The sequence below is a fragment of the Erpetoichthys calabaricus genome, chromosome 2 (genome assembly GCF_900747795.2).
Source record: "Erpetoichthys calabaricus chromosome 2, fErpCal1.3, whole genome shotgun sequence".
Taxonomy (NCBI): Eukaryota; Metazoa; Chordata; class Cladistia; order Polypteriformes; family Polypteridae; genus Erpetoichthys; species Erpetoichthys calabaricus.
The window spans coordinates 264,923,768-264,946,046 of NC_041395.2; the positions used below are offsets into that span (position 1 = coordinate 264,923,768).

At 34.8% G+C, this 22,279-nt stretch overlaps 1 protein-coding gene across 1 annotated transcript in view; it reads left to right on the top strand.

Annotated features, from left to right (window-relative positions):
* fra10ac1 (FRA10A associated CGG repeat 1) overlaps window positions 1-22,279 on the top strand; it is a 78,351-nt gene that overhangs the window by 21,196 nt on the left and 34,876 nt on the right. The window contains exons 3-8 of the mRNA XM_028795476.2: window positions 2,986-3,081; window positions 4,926-4,971; window positions 13,595-13,671; window positions 14,286-14,369; window positions 17,134-17,218; window positions 22,116-22,161. Of these exons, the coding sequence (XP_028651309.1) occupies window positions 2,986-3,081; window positions 4,926-4,971; window positions 13,595-13,671; window positions 14,286-14,369; window positions 17,134-17,218; window positions 22,116-22,161 (434 nt within the window). The remainder of the gene's footprint in view (window positions 1-2,985; window positions 3,082-4,925; window positions 4,972-13,594; window positions 13,672-14,285; window positions 14,370-17,133; window positions 17,219-22,115; window positions 22,162-22,279) is intronic.

Here is a 22,279-nt window from a genome sequence, read left to right on the forward strand (position 1 = left end):
AGAAAACTTTTGTGATTAAATTTCTTAGAGATCTTTATATAGACAACATCTTTTCATCCTATGAACAATTACATTCCAAATTTAACTTTCCAGCAACACATTTCTTTCACTATCTTCAAATTAGAAACATTGTTAAACAGAACCTGCCCGATTTTCCTCATCTCACACCTTCCTCTATGCTGGAAAAAATATTGCTCAGTTTCGAGGACTAAGACAATATTTCTGTAATATATAAAATTATTTTACAGTGCCTCCCTTTCAAAGATCCAAGAGGACAATGGGAAAAGGATATCTCACTCAACATATCAGAAAAGGAGTGGAAGTTAGCAATGCAGAGAATTCACTTGAGCTACATATGCGCAAAGCATATAATTATTCAACTCAAAATTATATATCGAGCACATCTGTCTTGTTTAAAACTGTCCAAAATGTTTCCAGGGCAAGATCCAACTTGGAACGCTGCAATCAAGTTCCAGCCTCACTGGGTCACATGTTTTGGGCCTGCACCAAATTAACATCATTCTGGACAAAAACGTTTAAGTGCCTTTCACACAGCCTTGGTGTCACAATCCCTCCTAACCCATTAACAGCTGTTTTTGGTGTTCTTCCAGATGAGCTTAAAGTGGAGAAGAACAAACAAACTGTGATTGCCTTCACCACACTATTGGCACACAGACTTATTTTGCTATACTGGAAGAATCCTAGCTCTCCTCTTTTAAGTCAGTGGGTAACTGATGTTTTATACTATTTGAAATTGGAAAAATTCTCAGTTAGAGGATCTGTGCAGAACTTTTTCAAAACCTGGCAGGATCTAATCAATAATATTTTAGAATAAGCTCTTAAAGCACTGAGGAAGTAGATTCTCTTCCCATTTCTTTTTCTTCTCAATTTATCTTTATCCTCCTATTAAACTCATCGATTTATTTATTTTTACAGGCTTTAAGTTTTACTCCGTTGGCCTTGCTCTCTTTTTCGGGTGGGGGTTGATTTGTTTTCAATCCTATTTTTTGTAAAAATGTATCTATTTGTATGGAATGATTACAATAAAATCAATAAAATTAAAAAAAAAAAAGAAAAAAAAAGTTCATCAAAAATTTTTTGACTCATTAAGAATTTTAAGAGAAATCCTCAGTGGGTAAAATGGAGTTAAGAATGAAATTATTAAAGAAAAAAAGCAGTTATATAACACACACAAGTCAATTACCTACAGTAAGGCATGTAAGGAGTTAAGGGCAGCAGTTATAAAGGACATTGTTCTTTCATATTTTAGTAGTAAAAGACAAATCAAGAAGGAAGAGGAGGTGACGTGCATCAGGAATAGTAACAGAAAAATTAAATATAGTGAAACTGACATAGCAAATGCTCTATGTACAAATTTCTCTGAAGTTTTCACATGTGAAGTAGGAGTTGCTGGGAATATTAAGAAGGAACTAAGTAATTTGGAGATAGCTGAGAGAGAAGTGCTGTCTAGATTAAAAAGGCTAACGTACAATAAATATACTTTATTATTATTTATATTTTTTTTCAACATTCCCACAAGAAAATGTACTTTTCACTATTAAAAGACAGCAAAACATGACTGTTCTACAAGGATCTGAATACCACTACTTTATAGTTGAAAAGATAACTGAATCTCAGCATTTTATTAGTACATGCACACCTGTCTGACTTAATTTCACATATCTGTTTTAGCTGTGGTTTTACAAATTTCTGTGATTCTTATCTAAATATAATAAAGTTAGAGAGTGAACAGTCAGCATCAGAACACTGGGCACATCACCTTACATCTGCATCCATGTTATATTTAGCTGCAACTACTGCATAAGATCCAAGATGCGAGCCCTCCCCCCCCCCACCGGTGGACATTCATCTCAGTTTACAGCCATTTTCTCTATCCCCCCACCCAAATTATTTGCTATCATTCAGTTTAGAACCATATTCATTACTACGCTTTTGTAATGCACCAGAGTGTGCTGAGCAGCACAATTTTTAAATAGTAGACATCAAAGACATAATTCAACAGAAAGAAAATAGATAGGAAAGAGCAAGATACAAGACAACAGCCACCTTAACACTGATGCTATCTTTGTTCCTTTTCATTTCCATTCTTTTACCACAATTTCAGAAAATTTTCAAAACATATATAAACCATATATAGACATATATAAACCTTTGAACATTATATTATACTAGTTAGCACATTTTTGTATATATATACTAGGGGGCTTTGCTCCCAGCTCACTTCGCACACCATCCCTCCCGGCCTGTGCTACATGCGAGCCACTTTGCGTCTCTGCCGCTTGTGTATGTGGATTTCATTTTCACCAAACAGCAAATCTGTTAATTGTCACGGATACGCCTCTTCATTGGGAAGAAACACTACTTTTCCCTAATAGCAACATGAATTAGGTGATCTACAAGTCTCCAACTTAAAGTTTAAATCTGAACAATATATTCAATCTCTTTTCGCTGTTCCGTTATTTCACGGAGTAATAATTTCCGCTTAAGCTAATGTGATCTTTACTATCATTTTTTTGAGACTTTCGAATTTTAGTACTTTCATCATCTCTAACCTGCTCTGAATGTGTATCTCGCCAATATTTTTGAATTCTTTACAACGTTCTACTTTGTCATCTACTCTTTGTCTTTTATTTCCGGCCCCGGGCGTGGTTAAATCTCTTGGCACAAAGTCTTGTCTCACGGGACGTGAAAGTATCTCTGAAAAAGTCATGTCTCATCCCAGGATTTTTTTATTATAATATATATATATATATATATATATATATATATAAAATACATTTTTGCATATTTTCTGCAAAATATTTCCTAATGCTTATTTTGCCTTATTGCAGTTGTGGAAATCTGGGTGGTTTTTTTTTAACATGGGTTTGCTTTTTGTTTTTTAGGCTTGATTTTTCACAAGGGCTAAAAGAATGGCTAAATTTAAAAATGTATGAGTTGTGTAATTTTTTTTTTCAATTTCAGGACCCATAAAGATGACCCACTTATGCAAAAGACATTTCAGAAAGAAAGACATGTTAAAGTGCCTCACAAAAGTCTTGCAGCAAAAGAATTGGATAGGTCTGTAATCATTAATGTTTGATAGTAATTTATTACACTGATTTTACACTGAAAAAGTGGTATGTCAAAATTTGAATTTCTTGTTATGAATAGACCTAAATCCTTCATTTTGTAGGGCAAATTATATGATTTACAAAAAAAAAAAAATTCTTGTTTTTCATGGAATACTGTGTTGTGCTATTATCTTTACATCTCCATTAATACATCTGAAACTGTCAATGTAACAGTTTGTTAGATTTGTTAGTAAACTGTAATAATATTATTAAAACCAATATTACCATCATTATGATAATTTATGCCATAAGTGTTTACCTAATTTTGTTGGTTGTGGCCAGATTCTTTTATTAAACGATTTTGTGTACCATTACAATTTTAAACAATTTTTTTAGTCCTATCCCCACAACATCTTCCACAGACCTCTCTGAGTGCCATCCTTTATGACAGTCTTATTGCATCATTCCATCCTGTCATTGTTTACCATTTGCTTCACATGCACCAACTTTGTGTGCCTGTTGCTCCTTACTGCAAGACTTTATGCCTGAACACTGCTCTTTTAAAGTGGGCACTTGAATTCTTCCAGAGTGGAGAACTGATTATAAAGTCCTTAATGTACATTTCCCCCTTGTTTTCACTGTCATTCTGCATCTCTTGCAATTCTGTTTTTGCCACCCATCCATTTTTATTGAGTTTTAGTGTAGTAAATCATGTGAATCAGTACCGATCACATGATATAGTGATATATATTGAGTTTTACCAATTCCTGAATTGGCTTTTTTTTAATATTCATTTTGTAATATTAGTATATTTGTTAAATGCTATTTAATTGTAAAGATGGCATGGTTGCACAGTGGCCAGTGTTTCTTCTTATTCAGCATCATAGGTTTGAATCGTATGCTTGATCGCTGTCTGTGTTGAGTTCACACAGATAGAAGAAGTATGAATGGTACTCTGGTACCCCCCTCACAATCCCAAAGATGTGCATCATAGTTTGATCAGCAATTCTAAACTGCCTTTATTTAAGTGTGTGTGTGTGTGTGTGTGTGTGTGTGTGTTAGTACTTGGATGGGTGGGGCCTGGGACTGACTCTGTAATGGACTTCTACCACCAGTTTTTACTATGTGCTCAGTGTTGTCAGGATATGCTACAGTCCTGTGCAATCCTAAATTGGATAAGGCATGTTTGACAATGTTATGTCATATCATACAGTGTATGTTTTTCATATTCTGATTAGTTGGTTAAGTATGTTTTCTTTGTTAATAACAAATTATTCTGATTATTATCTATAGATTAAAGTGAACAGTTTTCTTCTGAACACATAAATGAGATGTTATATATGGATAATACATGCATATATTCTCAAACCAGCTTAATGCAGTTTATTGCTGTGGAGACCTGGAGCCTTAGGTTGCACATATATCATGGGGCCCACTCATGCACCCACCCACACTCAAAGAAAAGTCTACAGTTAAGGTAATATGTATGAATGTTTATGGGGATGTGGGAAGAAAACTGAAATACGCCAAAAAAATCTTTGCAGACACAGGGAAAATGCAAGTACTATTCAGATAGTGATCAGACATGGGTTTCAAATACAAAAACCACATCTGTCAGACAGCAGCACTGTCTGAGTCAGCCTGGAAATATTAATTTGTTTTCCTTATGTTCTTTTAAACGTATTATTTCTTCTGACATTTATAGCAGTAAACAGGTTTCAAGACTATGTGATAAAGTATCTATCTATCTATCTATCTATCTATCTATCTATCTATCTATCTATCTATCTATCTATCTATCTATCTATCTATCTATCTATCTATCTATCTATCTATCTATCTATTTTACAGGGAAGAAGCAAGAAGTAGACGTCACCATTTAATTTCAATGAATGCAGTATCCTTTATAGTTTTGTTTGTGTATTGTTTAAATATGAGCAAGTTGACTTGCACCTTTATCAAACTCTTGCTAACAATGGAATATTTTTTTTGTTAAAAACGAACAACAGCTCAAATTATCTGTTCTGTTTTATAAATAAAGGCTTACTTTACAATTATTTGATAGCATTTGTAACCTATAACGAAAAACAAAACAAAAAATACAGCCCTTGCTGGATTTTAGTAAGAGTCTAGGGACCATAGCTATAGATAGTGGTTTGCACCTTTACTATATGTGTACATCAGGTAACTAGACTTGAAACCTAATCATGGTGGTTTTGTGCAGTCTAATGGGAAAATCAGATTTGTCAGAGAATTGTATACCTTTTTATGTTTTATATGTCTAATAAAGCAATTAATTCTTTACTACAGTAAGTGTTAAATTCTTATATCATTTTAATTGCAATCATGGCAAATTATGTGATATGATCATTCACATATCCGAGCAGTTTATTTTCCATCAGTTGGAGGCTGTTTTCCACATGCATTACAAGAATTGATATTCAATTAGAGAACGTGAGAGCCTCATGTTTCTCATTAAGCTTCAATGGAAAATAGCAAGCTTTGCTGACCAACTGAATTGTGTGTAAATGTAAACTTCATTGAATAATGGGGTAGAGTTTCTAGTGGTTCTGCTTAGTTTGCATCTTTTATAAAAACTTAATTGACACAATCATATATTTGCTAAATACTAAGAAGCCCTTTGGCATAAATTTCCATTTAAGCTCGCATTTATCTAGAATTAAAGTATTTGCCCTTTTGATTTAACAGGCTAGGTTGTTCAATACATAGTAATGCATTTCTCTAAGTTGAAGGCTTTCTTATTGAAATATTGTGCTTTCTGACCATTTGTCCTTTCCTCTTGGGATATAAAGAAATAGGGGATATACCCTGTACTGTATGGGAAATTATTCAATTTCACTGATTCTATTATTTTCTTTGAAAAAAAGAAAGAAAAAGCAGAAAATGTAGCTCTTGTAGCGCTGGTCTCTACTTAATGCAGCCAATGTGACCTTATGCTCTGTAACACTATGCTTAAATTCGGATTAAATGCTGCCACATCAGTGCATTACAGTCTGAAATGTATCCACCTAGGGTAAGCCCCAGAGGAATAACATGTAGTCTTGTATTCTCTCACTGCACACAATGCAGTTTGTATTTGTTTTACATATGTCATACTCAAGGGTATTAAGAAGCTATCCAAGTATTTTTTGGGAACATCTCTTCAAAAGCCTTTGTAAAATGCTTTTTGAAACCAATTTCCAAGCTTACAGGGCACATGGACCTGATGAGAAGGATGCAAAACTGACCTTTTCCATGTGTATTACACTTTCTTCTCTTGGAAGTCTATTTTGATTTTGTTTTGGGTGGCAACACCCCCTGGCTTAAGGACAGTATACACAGCCAGTGGAACATGAACAAGATTATCACTCTAATAAAGTAACTGGCCTGAAGGCTTCCTAGGAGACCTGGCTTATTAAGGGCAACAGAAGGCTCAGGAGTGTAGCTACACCAATACTTGATACAAAGATGGATTAAAGATGGAAAATATTATAAGAATTTAATTTGTTTTAAATTTTTGGACTTTTCGTATGATTAATTGTCATTAGCAAATTAAATATAGTAAAATTCAAAAATAGAACAAAAACAAACAAAAGGTCTAAAATAATTTAAAATTATTTAGTATATTCTGAGAAGGATTAGCCTGTCATAATTATAGGTTCAGAAAATGGATGCATACATGATATTTGTAAAATATTTTCATTTAAGTGTGAGAGATATTTGCTACATTTAAATACCATGATTGTGGTACTTTGAGCCTTACACCATACTAGACTAATTGATCAATCAAATTATTATTTCAAAGTACCTTTAACTTGCCAGAATATAGTATATGCAAAATATTGCCTGTTCATTCTGTTTTAAGATCGTCTTAACTCCTGTTGTATTTCACTGCAGCTTATTGGAAAATAAGGCTAAAGCATGGATACACTGTTAACATTACATTTTAGAATAGCAACCACATACAGTTTGTAACAAACAGTGAGGAGTTTTCAATGTAAACCTTTGATAATAGTAGATTGGCATACATCAAATGATATTTTGTACATAATCGATTTTTCAAAAGGTTTTCACAATTTGAAAGAAGGCTGCAGTGACCTGGAAGTCTGCATATCTTTGTAGGTTTGAAAATAACATATACTTGTGTTTGCTTCTAACCACATAGCATAAATTTACTAGTTGTTTTTTTTTTTTTTTAAATATGCCAAGATGCTTGTATTTGTGTAACAGATACAGTGCTGAATCTTTTGTTGCATGATACTCTACTCTTTAATAACCCCCATGGTGAAATTAAGATGTCAACAACATTAGGATATGAAAAACTACAAAGACTTGACATATAATTCACAAATGCAGATTCATAGTTCTGTATAAATGATATTATTAAAAACTATGTAGAATATAATTTAAGTAACACATGAAAAAATAACCGCTGATAAAGTCCAAATGCTATTTTAAGTGCATAATTAGTTGCAGACAAATAAGACTTCTGGAAAAACTTAAAAATATAGCACATCTGGGGCGAAGAATGTTTTTTTGTTAGAATTATTGCTGTCCTAAGAATCTGGTTGTGTACTATACCATCCATTAGGTCTAATAATGTTCTGACCCTTGCCCTATTCATAAGAGTCTTTATTAAGTGTATTACGTTACCATCATCACAGCATTTTGCTACGAACAAAAAATGGCAAAAATATCTAGGGGAAAAAGTGGTTCATCTTGTCTTTCTGACACAAATGTGTCATTGTATGTATTTCTAATTACTTTCTTTTTATATTCTAAACAAACAAACCTTAGGATCCTCACATTAGTATATTGGAGGTTAATAGGTAGAGCAGAAGGTAAAATTTGTTCCTCTTGAAGTTTACCATCAAATTCATGAGCATTGCTTGATGCCAAAGGGATTTAATTTTTTTTTCAATGTTAAAATGATTCCAGTTATATTGTGTGTATAATAATTTGAGGTACTCTGTAGAAATGTACAGGGTTTTGCAAACTTATAGTATTTTGTTAATGGTAGTTTAGTGTGTCTGTCACAATTAAAATACGTAATGACTTGTAACTGTAATAAACCTAATATTTTTTTAAACACCTTGCCCTGATATAAATGTCTTTTTATGTCTTCTTGGTGACAAATGAATTGTAAAACAAATTCTAGACATTCTGCCATTGTCCTGGGATAACTCACACTGTCATTGTAGTCAAGTTTACTGTGCAGTATGGCAAGTTAGCATTTAGAAAATCTTCTTGTTCTTCTTCTTTTGGCTGCTCCTGTTAGGAGTTGCCACAGCGGATCATCTTATTCCATATCTTCCTGTCCTTCTCATCTTGCTGTGTTATACCCATTACCTGAATCTTCTCTCCCCACATCCATAAACCTTCTCTTAGGCCTTCCTCTTTTTCTCTTGCCTGGTAGCTCTATCCTTAACATCCTTTTCCCAATATACCCAGCATCTCTCCTCTGCCCGTGTCCAAACCAACACAATCTCGCCTTTCTGACTTTGTCTCCAAACCATCTAACTTGAGCACACCCTCTAATATAGTTGTTCCTAATCCTATCCATCCTTATCCCACCCGATGCAAATCTTAGTATCTTTAACTCAGCCACCTCCAGCTCTCTCCTGTTTTTTGGTCAGTGCCACTGTCTCTAACCCATATAGCATAGTTAGTCTCACTACTGTCCTGTATACCTTACCTTTCACTCTTGCTGTTACTAATCTGTCACAAATTACTCCTGACACTCTTCTCTACCCATTCCACCCTGCCAGTACTCTCTTTTTCACCTCTCTTCCACAATCCCTGTTACTCTGTATTGTTGATCCCAAGTATATAAACTCCTCCATCTTTGCCAGCTCTACCCTCTGCATCTTCACCATTCCACTGACCTACCTCTCATTTACACGCATACTGTATATTCCATTTTGTTCCTACTGACTTTCATTTCTCTCCTCTCTAGAGCATATCTCCACCACTCCAGGGTCTCCTCAACCTGGTCCCTACTCCCACTACAGAGTCACAGTATCATCAGCAAACATCATAGTCCATGGGGACTCCTGTCTAATCTTGTTGTCAACCTGTCCATCACGATTACAAATAAGTAAGGGCTCAGAGCTGATCCCTGATGTAATCCCACCTCCATGTTGAATGCATCTGTCACTCCTATCGCAGACCTCGCCACTGTCACACTTAACTCGTACATATCCTGTACAACTCTTACAAACTTCTCTGCCACTCCCAACTTCCTCATACAAAACCACAACTCCTCTTAAGGCACCCTGTCATATGCTTTTTCCAGGTCCACAAAGATGCGATTCATCTCCTTTTGGCCTTCTCTATTATTCTCCATCAACACCCTCAGAGCAAGCATTGCATCTGTGGTGCTCTTCCCTGGCATGAAACCATATTGCTGCTCACTAACCATCACCTCCCTTCTTAACCTAGCTTCCACTACTCCTTCCCATAGCTTCTGCTGTGGCTCATCAATTGTATCCCCCTGTAGTTACTACAGCTCTGCACATCCCCCTTATTCTTAAAAATCTGTACCTGTACACTTCTCCACTCCTCAGGCGTCCTCTCACTTTCCAAGGTTCCATTAAACAATCTGGTTAAAAACTCCACTGCCATCTGTCCTAAACTCCTTCATGTTTCCACAGGTATGTCATCTGGATCAATAGCCTTTCTATTCTTCATCCTCTTCATAGCTGTCCTTACTTCCTCCTTGCTAATCCTTTGCACTTCCTGATTCACTAGTGCCAATCATCCAACCTTCTCTGTCTCTTTCTCTTCATTTATCAGCCTCTCAAAGTAGTCTTTCCATCTGCTCAATACATCCCCTTCGCTTCTGAGTACATTTCCATCTTTATCCTTTATCACCCTAACCTGGTGCACATCTTTCCCAGCTCAGTCCCTATGTGTAGCCAATCAGTACAGGTCCTTTCATCCCTCCTTAGTATCCAGCCTCTCATACAACACATCATACACCATTTCTTTAGCCTTTGCCACCTCTCTCTTCACCTTATGCATTATCTCCTTGTACTCTTTTCTACTTTCTGCATCTCTCGGACAATCCCACTTCTTTGCCAACTTCTTCCTCTGTATACTCTCCTGTACTTCTCCATTCCACCACCAGGTTTCCTTTTCCTGCTTCCTCTGTCCAGATGTCATGCCAAGCACCGTTCTTGTTGTCTCCCTTACTGCTTCTGCTTTAGTTACCCAGCTGTCTGGTAACTCTTCACTGCCACTACCTCTTCCCTGAACTCAACCTTGCAGTCCTTTTTCAAATTCCACCATTTGATCCTTGGCTTTGCCCTCACTCTCCTCCTCTTCTTGATCTCCAACGTCATCCTGCAGACCACCATCACATGCTGCCTAACTACACTTTCCCCACGACTTTGCAGTCTTCAATCTCGTTCAGATTTGCCCTTCTGCATAGGATATAATCTACCTGTGTGCATCTTCCTCCACTCTTGTACATCACCCTATGTTTCTCCCTCTTCTTAAAATACATATTCACCACATCTATGGTCCATCCTTTTTGCAGAATCCACTATCATCTGACCTTCTTCATTACCCTCCTTGACACCATACCTACCCATCACCTCCTCATCTCCTCTTTTCCCTTCACAAACATGTCCAATAAAATCCGCTCCAATCACCACTCTCTGTCTCTTGCGTACACTGTCCATCACTTCATCCAACTCAACTTGCGGGGCATATGCACTAATAACATTCATCATCATACCTTCAATTTCCAGCTTCTTAATAATCATCACTCGGTCTGACACTTTTTTCACCTCCAAAACACTCTTGACATACTGTTCCTACAGAATAACCCCTACCCCATTTCTCCTCCCATCCACACCATGATAGAACAATTTGAATCCACCTCAACTCTACTTGGCCTTACTCCACTTCCATCTGGTCTCTTGCATGCACAATATATCAACTTTCCTTTTCTCCAGCATATAAGCTAGCTCTCTCCCCTTACCAGTCATACTGTCAACATTCAAAGTTCCTACCCTCTGTTCTACTCTCTTTAACTTCCTCCTCTCCTCCTGCCTCCTGACATGTTTCCCCCCTGTTCTTCTTCTTCGGCCAACAATCGCCCAATTTCCGCCAGCACCCTGTTGGCTATCAGTACTGGTGGCGGCCATTTTTAACCCAGGCCTTGATCGATCCGGTATGGAAATCTGTATTGTTGTCCGCATATTGATCTGGCAAAATTTTACACCAGATACCTGAGGTAATCCTTCCTACTTTTCTGGGTTTGGGACCGGCACAAAGAAAGACACTGGTTTGTGCATCCCCTGTGGTTGGGTTTAGCACTTAGAAAATACTGTTTTAAAATTTTTTGGACACAAAATACATTCAGATGCTGCCTCCTTTAAAAAGTCAAGCATTTGGTATGTCAGAATGAAGATTACAATAAACAATTTGGCTGCTGTGAAGGATGAAAAAACAAACCATAAAAACATTTACTTTTGGAAACAATATGCATATAGCATTTATTGATTCAAGTTGAGGTTCACTTACAGGAATTTGCAGATTTTCTTTCCTCCAAAATGTTCTCAAGTGTGGAAGTTTTTCAATTTTCAGTTGTTACTCTCTGTTTTGTAAATAAGCCTAGAGTGTGAGGCAGTGTAGCTCAGTAATCTATGAAACTGCTGTATGAAGTCAGTGTTTCAGTTTTTCTAAAGCCCAAATCAGCAACATAAATGCCTAAGTACCTTTTTTCCTCATTAGAAATTGTGTTGAATTTTTAAAAAAATTACTGTTACACTTATTATGTTGTGGAATGTAAATCAAACTATATGCAACATGGTTTGAAAGATTGAGTGGACTTAGTTCTCCTAATTACATTTTTTTTTAAACTGACCTGTATTCATTTCAGGTACGGTACGCTATAAGGAGCTTTTAAATTAAACAAAGATCAGTTTGTTGAGGTTAACTTAATAAACATTCGACAAACAAATACATCTGAACATGTCTCATTAAAAATATGTTCCTTAAGACAGACAATGTAGGAGGAAGGAAAAAAAAATCATTCAGTCAGTCAGTTATCACATTTTTGTTTATTAATTGTTTTTGTAACAGAGTCATATTAAAGTCATATTAAAAATAACAGCAATAATACTGTAGAATGCAATTAAATGTATTAGTAGTTAATATTAAATATTTCTTCTTAATGGTACTTCACAATGTCATGTGTTTTAAAACATAACCCAGACAAGCTAGTGCTTGCTTAGTAGCTTTCATAGATAACCGATTCCTTTTCAGGTGATGTAAAAATGGCACTGATTAATGTCCTATTGATTGTTGTTGGGTTTTGGAGGGTCATTGGTTGGAGATCTCTTTTGCTGTTGGGTGTGGCTGTCAGATGAGAGGAAAATATACAAATCATACAAGTTGAAATGACTTCTCTTAAGGTTAAATTGAAACGGTGAACTAATCTGTAAATGAAGGTGTGAAATGTTTCTCTATTTTAAGATTTGCCAATATGTGTAATTGGGAAAATGTTGAAATTTCAGAAATTAGGGCTGCACGTTGTATTCAACATTTCTCAATGAAAATTGAACTTCCCAACAAATTTCTTTGAAGAACAAGCATGCCAAATTTCAACAGAATTGGACCACTGGGTGCTCAGTTGTTTCATGTAAACAGACTTCATAAAAGCAGTAGGTACTTTTCACATTATATGCAAACACACCTTAAAATAACAATAGATATTTGAAGCATTTTAGCTCTGTTAAATGTGTGGTATTTGGCAGAGTTGGCTGTGCAGTATTGGGTAGAACTTTAGTAAGATGGCTCATTATTATTTTAGCACAGGTATGCTCAAGGCCTAAAACATTCTTAATTGACAGAGACAATTCTAATAACTTTCTTTGCAGAAAACTGAAAGGTTTTGAATAACTAACCATGTTGGGTAAAGAAAATGAAAGTGCAGTATTGAAATGTAATAATATTTTATGTGAAAAGTGGGGCATGTTTATTGATTATTCTGCAATTTTATCATCCTACAGTTTAAGAAAAGCTAAAAAGTACACAGTATATATCAGTATAGTGGCAAATGATAAAAGCAACAATAGCATGTTTTTAAGTGAGAAGAAAATGTATAGTGCTTTTCACCTTAAATATTGTCACAGAAAGCTGCTATGGTGGAAAAGGTTGAATTTAAACTGCTGTCGTCTATTGCTTAGTCAGTCAGTTATTATTTTATATAGGAGCTCATTTGTGAGAACCTTTCACAGGGTGATTTAAATCAGGTAGCACAACCAGCTTATAGTGTGTTCTCATCTTTTGATTGCAGGTTTTTAGGATTTAAAAATCTACCATTTCTTAGAATAGCGTTAACCTAAGGATTTATATTTAGAGTAATGTTAATAAGAGAAGGTTAATTGCCAATGATACCTAATATCACCAATTTAAATAAACAATGTGAGTTTCCAATGAAAATATATCTAACTAAAACATTTTTTGAAATAAAGAAATTATAGTATGTGCCCTTAACTCCTTTTAAGTATGACAGACACAAGCAATTTGTAAGGGATTACATTTTATTTTATGGAGGTAAAGAAGAAGACTTCAAACGCTGCACGTAAGTTTATTCAATTAGTCCTCCTTTTCTTTTTTTACTACAATTTTTTTCTATCTTGTCATGATTGTTTTTTCACATTTTGAATGATCATTTATTTCTTCTGTCACTCATTGATGCTTTTAATGACATACAGGCTTCATTATTACATACAGTGGGAAATTGACTTTTTTCTTATCTCTCTAATAAAGTTAAATAAATGTTTCTCAGTTTGAGTATGAAAAAAGTAGACTAGATTTTCTAACTTCATTCCCTTTTATAATTAAATACATGAATCAGATTTCCTTTTTTTCAAAGTATTTAATATTAACTATTGTGGCAATTAATTAATAATTTTTTTTCTTTTGTTGGTATATAATGATACAGTACTGCTTTAACTTCTAATATATTATATCATCTATTGGATATTCTGTCCCAGCAGCCTTGGGTGCAAGACAAAATCATGCCCTGAGATGGATGAAAAATAATCAGAGATTGTGTAGACACAGACCTCAAATTTTTGTAAATTTTGAAGCAAAAATATAGTTTTTAATAAAATTTAAATAAAGTACACCTAACTGTATTTATTTTTAATGAGTTTGTTTTTCAGTATTTAAGTGTGCCGCTTTTCTTTTTAGAACTAATGATAAAACTGATCTAGATGTCATCAGAGAACATCATAGATTCTTGTGGCAGGAAGAAGATGAAGAAGATCTGACATGGTAAAGATAAGCTGCAGTGTGATACAATACATCCATCCATCCATCCATTTTCCAACCCGCTGAATCCGAACACAGGGTCACGGGGGTCTGCTGGAGCCAATCCCAGCCAACACAGGGCACAAGGCAGGAACCAATCCCGGGCAGGGTGCCAACCCACCGCAGGACACACACAAACACACCCACACACCAAGCACACACTAGGGCCAATTTAGAATCGCCAATCCACCTAACCTGCATGTCTTTGGACTGTGGGAGGAAACCGGAGCGCCCGGAGGAAACCCACGCAGACACGGGGAGAACATGCAAACTCCACGCAGGGAGGACCCGGGAAGCGAACCCGGGTCCCCAGGTCGCCTAACTGCGAGGCAGCAGCGCTACCCACTGCGCCACCGTGCCGCCCTGATACAATACAGATAAATAATATTCAGCCTCTATTTAGTAGTATAGAATTTTTCCTTGCTTCTTTGCAAGTTTCTGCTAGATTGTAGTATTTCATTTGAAGATTAAGAAACAATAAAAAAATATTGTGGCTCAGACATGTACTGTATATCTTAGTTATATTTTGAGGTGTAGAATATTTTCTCCTTCTCTACTTGTTGTGGAGGCTGGGTTTAGGTAAGCTTTTGATTACAGTAGTGCACCAGGAAGGTATGTAAAAACTTATTTATGCTGAAATGAATTTCTGCCTATTCAAATATAATAATAATAATAATAAAATATAAACTTTCAGAGGAACAAAATGTGTCACAAGGTTAGGTTAAAGAAGCTATGACATTGAATAAGTGTGGAAATTATTTAAAAAATATATGCAGTTAGAAAATAATGATATTTAATTCTTTTCAGTCATCTAGTAGATGATTGTTTTTGATTAGTATTTTATTTTTCACTGGTTTTGAGAATGTGTGTTGCCTAGGATGCTTTATTGGTGACTAAAGAGAGAGGACTGTTAAGGAAGAATCGTATGGTAATTATTACTGAAACTTGTAGAAGTTTCCACTTTTTGTTTTCCTGTTTTTTTTTTTTTACTTCTTTGATAAATAACAATTTTAATGCCTAGTTTAGTTTGTTCTTGTTGGTTTCATTACAGCTACATATTAGGATTTGTAGTTTGAGTATTGCCCTTATGAGAAATGTTTGTGCTGAAATTTCAGTAGCTCAATTAAATTAGAACTATAAGAACTATAATTGCTGTTTTGCTGTTGAATTATTGATTTCAGTATGTTAGAAGAAAACATTAGAAATGCAAACAGACTTCAGTATTCATTTCCTTTGATTCAATATTGTGAAAAATTCAGATGGTGTATTCTAGTATTTGCATGCTTTTCTCATAAAGGAAAACACTGAAATTACTGAAGCCTGTTAATTTTGGCAGCCACCTACTTTTAAGTATGTATGCTTGCACTTCAGGGGCATTGTGGGATCAAAGTTCTAATAGCCTTGAGTTTAAAGCAGTACACGAGTAAAGGCACATTAGCATTTGATTGCTAACGCCGTTTATAATTTCCCCAAATTGGTATTTAAAAATACCATATTTTACAGCTGATTTAGAATGTTCATCTTTGATTCTTCATGTATCGTTTGGCAGAAATGAAAAACTGCTTGGTTGCATTATAAGGGAGTGACAGATTACATTGCTCTAAAAATGTTCCAATGACATTTAAGCAATACTCCATTTTAGACTAAATTTCCATATTTTCAATCTGTTTTAACATTTTAAATATTATGCAGTCTTACTCTGCAGAAGATAAAGGTCAAAATCCAAAACATATTCTACTTGGTCTTGTTTATGCATAACTGTAAATTTCATTCTAATGTTATATTACTGTTTTTTGCTAGTACTTATATGTAACATTTAATATTGATATTATATGTAACATTTATGGGAGGTTTCCCATATGAATATGCATCCGCACTGCATAAATTACATCATCTTGTTTCAAACCAGGCTTTAGATGCTATGCACTTCAGATTGAAATTCTAGAAGTGGAGGGAGGTTATGAACACTTTGCATATTCCTTGTCTAAAGTGAAATAATCTGTCCACAAGTAGCATTACTTTTTGCAATATATACCAAGGTCACTGACCTACAGATCTTCTTGTCAAGCTCCAGTGACATGCATAATGCTGATATGGACTCACTTAATGCTGGTAGAATTATGGATGCAATACAATGCTATGCTTCCCAATGCCCCACCCCTATCTGCATTGTGGTTTTTTTTTTTTTGCACCATGCATAGCATTTACATAGACTCTGCATTCTTCTGCAAATTGCCCCACAGAATTAATTAGAATTCTGACACTTTTAAATATGTTACATGATATGATACTTTTATCTAAATAGCTTACTGGCACATCATATTCCTTATTTCGGGATTTTTTTCTTATTATCTATATTTAACTAGCCACGGTTTGCCTTCAGAGTATTAATGATATAAGATTTTATCAAGAGAAAATATATGTATTTATGTTTATGAGTAACAATATGATTTAATTATCACATTGTGAGTTTGAAATAATAATGTAATGTTTTAAAATTTTTGTGGAAGCTTAAGCTTTGTTGTATTCACTATTATATTTTAAGATAACAAAAAACTTTTTACATATTCAGTTTGCACTTTTAGGTAAATACATTTTATATATATATATATATATGTATGTATATATGTATGTGTGTGTGTGTGTGTTTGTTTATCATTTCAGATTATCTTAATATTGTGTAAAAGTTACATTCTGTAACAACATTTATCTCTTTATTGTACGACAGGGAGAAACAGCTTGCAAAGAAATACTATGATAAGTTATTTAAAGAATACTGCATTGCTGATCTTAGCAGATATAAGGAAAACAAGGTATGCTTGAAATTTGAATTGACATTCAGTTTCATGGGAAATCAAGAGAAGTTGTTTAATATTGAATGAAAACAAACAGCAAATCAATACAGTTTATGGAGAAGACTCCCCCAAAGTGATTAACATGTAATGTGTACTTTTAGAAAGATGCCTACTGAAATATGCAAGCCCTCATTTGCTCAATATCAGTAAGAGACTCAAAGGTTCAAAATGCACTTTCAACCTTGAGCATTCCAGTGCCTCTGCTTTTAAACAGTCTTTAAATGTGTTATTCACTGTTTCAGCTGAAAAAATATGTTATATACCTTGGTGTATTTTACATGAATTTTGAGGAAGAGGGCATGCATTTTTTTCCAAAGAATTCCCATTCTTACTCTTCTCTGCACAACTTCTAATTTAGTTGCGCAGGGTGGTGAGAATAAACAGTTACCACTTTTTGGTTTTTATTTTTAAATGTAAATATGTTTTCTTTTTTGCACAAAAATGTTTATTATTATTATTGGCTGTTCAATTAAATGGCATATTTTTTATCTTTTATTAAAGAGATTTTCTTTAAATACTAAGAGCTATGTAACAATCCCATGTCATGATATTAAAATTTTAGATCTTGTGGAAAACACACAGCAAAAAACATCTATTTTGTAAATATATATAAACATCTTATACCTTATCATTACTATAGTTATTGCTGTTTCTAGTAGCTAGGCTTATATTTCTGTATATAATAAAACATAAAACTCATCTTCAGTTTTAAAATGCTTTGTTTGGTATAGTCAAAAGCAACACAATGCAAATACTTGTTCTCTTTTTAATGTTTACTGTTTTTAGAAATTCAAAAACCAAACACAGAAAGTATAAAAAAGATAAAATTAAAAAAAAAGAGTTATCTAGAAGTCTAGACCTGATTAATATCCATATTACTAACCGAGAATGCTAAACCGGATGACGGATGCAGGCACATCCGGCAATGGGCCGTAGCTGCAAAAAGACGTACTGCGCAGGCGCAAAAAGAGTCCGCGAGAGTCGGCTGAGGAGCCGAGAAAGGCGGACAAAAGAGGGCGAGAGAGGCGGACAAGACCACAGAAAAAAGGAGTGAGCACAGGAAAAATGGAGAAATGAGGAAACGCAGGCAAAGCACGAAACACATTGCACACGAAACTAGACCCAAAAAAAAAAAAAGAGGCTCGCACACAACAGCAAGGCACCCCCCCCCCCCCTACAGGCGCCGGACGGGACACACACCAAGAGGGGGATTCAACAAGCCCGTGGAACACAAAAAAAAAGAACACAAAACCACCCCACAGACCCTACAAGCAAGGGACGGGACACACACAAACAGGGGGATTCAACAAGACACAGGAACACAAAAAGAAAGAAGACGCTCGCGCGACAACAATCCTCACCCACCCCCCCCACACACACACACACACATCCATAAGAAGTGACACCCAAAGCCACATATTCTAAAGTGAACATCGACACCTTCACACTAGACAGCATAGGTGTCAGCATTGGTGGATCTCCTTACAATAAAGCACTATTAACCGTTCAACTGCAGAAAAGGAAACATATTAACAGTGACTGCGATCCTCCTTATTACTTATCCATATTTCGCATGCTGAGAAAGAAACAAGTCATGAATACACGGTCACGGGTACAAAACGAAAAGGAAAGGATAACAGGAACAAACACACGAACACGAAAGAAACAACAAAATAGACGGCTATGCAGCATAGGTGGATCTCATTACAATAAGGCACTATTAACCGTTCAACCGCAGAAAAGGCTCCATATTAACAGTGAGTGCAATACTCCTTATATTTCTAAAAGAAAAAATGACTCGACTCCAAAAACGCAAAGCTCAACTAAAGCTTCTAACTAACGATGTACCTAAAAGTAAAAACTTTATGAACTTTAATTTAATAATAATAATTTAATATGCACAAATCTATATCCTAGATCCACATGACGCAAACTATCAATCAAAGTGCTGCATCGCAACAGGCACGGATTCAAAACGAAACACCTCCCGTCTCAGACATACGTTAATGGCACCGAAGGCTACAACAGGCAAATCGATTACAGCTCCAAAACAACACGTCCTAAATACTACACATGCAACAACGCGCCTCTCAAACGGCACAAGCAAAGCATACACCAGGAAAATTCATTCGGATTAATGAATGTCATTTGCAATCATTGTCATTCAGTTCACTTCCCTGAAGAAACAACTGGCAATACAAGTTATACATTTACACGTTGTTGTCAAAAGGGTCAAATTAGACTGCCTTCTTTTCATTCATATACTGAATATCTACAGAAGCTTATAACTGACGATGTACCTGAAAGTGAAATCTTTATCAACTACATTAGATCCTACAAATCGGAATCCACTATGAACATTAACGGTGGCACTGCACGTGACATCCGTCTTGAAAAAATGTTGTTTATTGATGAATGTTCAATGGCATGAACAAACGTTTATGAATAATAATATTCGATTTGGAGGAAAGGTACTTTTATGAGGAGATTTTAGACAGTGATTAGCTATTCTTCCAGATGCCATGCACTCAGCTATTGTTCAGTGCACCTTAAAATACGCAAACAATTGGCATTGCTTTCAAAAGATACAGTTAGTAAAAAAAGATACGATGTCCAGAACCAGATCATAACAATTGCTTATTACAACTGAGAGATGGTACACTCACCAATACAGATGGACTTCAGCCACATATTATTACAATTCCTCAAACATTTATCTGCGACGACTTAGTTACAGAGAGATTTGGAACAGCAATCTCATTAGACCAAATGCCCCTTTTAACACAACGCACTATATTATGTCCAAGAAATATTAATGTGGAAAACATAAATACCCAAGTCATTCCATTACTTCCTGGAAAGACACAACTCTTTCTAAGCTCTGACAAACTTGACTCTGATCACAACAATAACCATCTTAAATGACCTTACAAGTTCTGAGCTGGAATTACCTTTTACACTTAAACGGCGTGTACAAAGAAATTTTCAAATAAACCTTTACACTGTGCCACACACTTTATTGTTTGCTTTCTATTTGCATCATCTACACCGTCACACTATTCTATATCTCATTCATACATCACGCTCTTTGTCATTCCCAACACCAGGGGTTGGCGAGCAAAGCGAGCAGGGGGCGGAGCCCCCTAGTACCTAAAGAACAGAGAACTGATGTAACTAGGAATCGTGACATTTGAAAAGGGACACAAGCCAATGCATCAGCAACTGATGTAAACTTAATTGGAGGTTCATTTAACAAATAAAGAACATAATTATCAAATAATTTATTTATGTATAATTGTACTTTTTATGTGATTATTTCATAACTGCCATATTTTAATTTATTTGGGCACAAATAGTATTTCATATCCAACAGGATCATGACAATGTTAGCCTGTTTTGCATTATGTTTATCACCAGGAAAGTCAAAAACAATGAATTTTGTTCAACAACAAAAATTTTATTACGGGAATCCTAAACATGTACATATAAAAGCATCAACATTAATACAGTATATATATATATATATATATATATATATATATATATATATATATATATATATATATATATATATAGATATATTTATATATATATAGATATACTGTATACTGTATATAATCTAGTGTCCACTGCTGTACTGATGCACCAATGCACAGTCCTATTTTGCAACTGGGACAGTAGAAGCATGAAGAAGTTTCTTTGCACACTTATTATTTTTTCTGTTGCTTGAGAGGGTAGAATGACAGTGCCTGACCCACATAATCAATGTGCCCATAGTGTTATTATAGGCTACACAGTACAAGACTTGATGACTTCCACATTTCCTCAGACACGAATAACAGTTGCTGGATGCTTGAGGTATAGAACATCTTGAGTATGTTACATTTTGCTTTTAATTATGCATGAAGATGAGTAATCAAATCAAACCAATATCTTAGCAATAAAAACACAATCTGTTTACCTGAAACAATTTCCTTCTCTTTAAAATGTGTATGGTGAAACACTTTAGTCTGTACACTGCTCAATTTTCTACTAGAATAAGTTATAGAGTCACAGTGTGTCTTCTTAATTGTGTATGGTGAAAGTGCTAACATACATAATTTTACTGTCAAATTGTTCAAAATCAAGTGGTTAATTTCAATAATTCTTGAAGGTTATTTTTATGTTGCTAGGTTATATGACATACAATGAGTTAATTGTTCCAAATGTTTCACAAAACTGAAGTTGAATTGAGGTGATTTATTTAAGTAATAGTAAAGATTTACCATACAGAAACAATACATTTTCATACCAACAAGGTTGATTTGAAAGATCAACAACTTTATACAAAATAATATTTGAAAATACAGCATTTGATTACATGCATTTGAAAATAAATAAGGGGACAAATAAATAACACTATCTGTATTTGTTTTAACAGTAATAATCTTTTAAATATTTCCTGAATGATAAAATAATTTTACACACTAGTTTAATTTTACTAATGTTCCTTATATGTCTTTGGTCAAAACAAACCTGAGGAATTGTTCATTTAATTTAAAACTGATATTTCCATAGTAATTTTTAACTGAGTTTTTAGATCATTTTCCTAGGTTGTCATTTCCACTGTAATGTTCTGTTTTCGATACTTAGATAGCTCAATTGAGTTCTTTTTTGTATTTTAAACCATTCTTTATTACTTATAATTCGTTTGCAAGAGGAATGAACTTGAAAGACTTGAAATATACCATATTGATGGTAATTCTATGACAAATTAATCTCAATATGCTTTTTTTCTTCAGATAAGTAATTTCTTGTATTATATGTGTAAAAATTTCAAATATACGATACATAAACTGTATTTTCTTTATGTCAGATTGGCTTTCGATGGAGAGTGGAGAAAGAAGTCATATCGGGAAAAGGTGGGAAAGAATTGTTTGGAAAAAGTGTCTCAAGGATTGTTGTTTATTTTATAAAAATAATTAATCCTTAATGGATTATTCCCATTATATTAGTTTAATGCTATAGGAGAATTTCTCG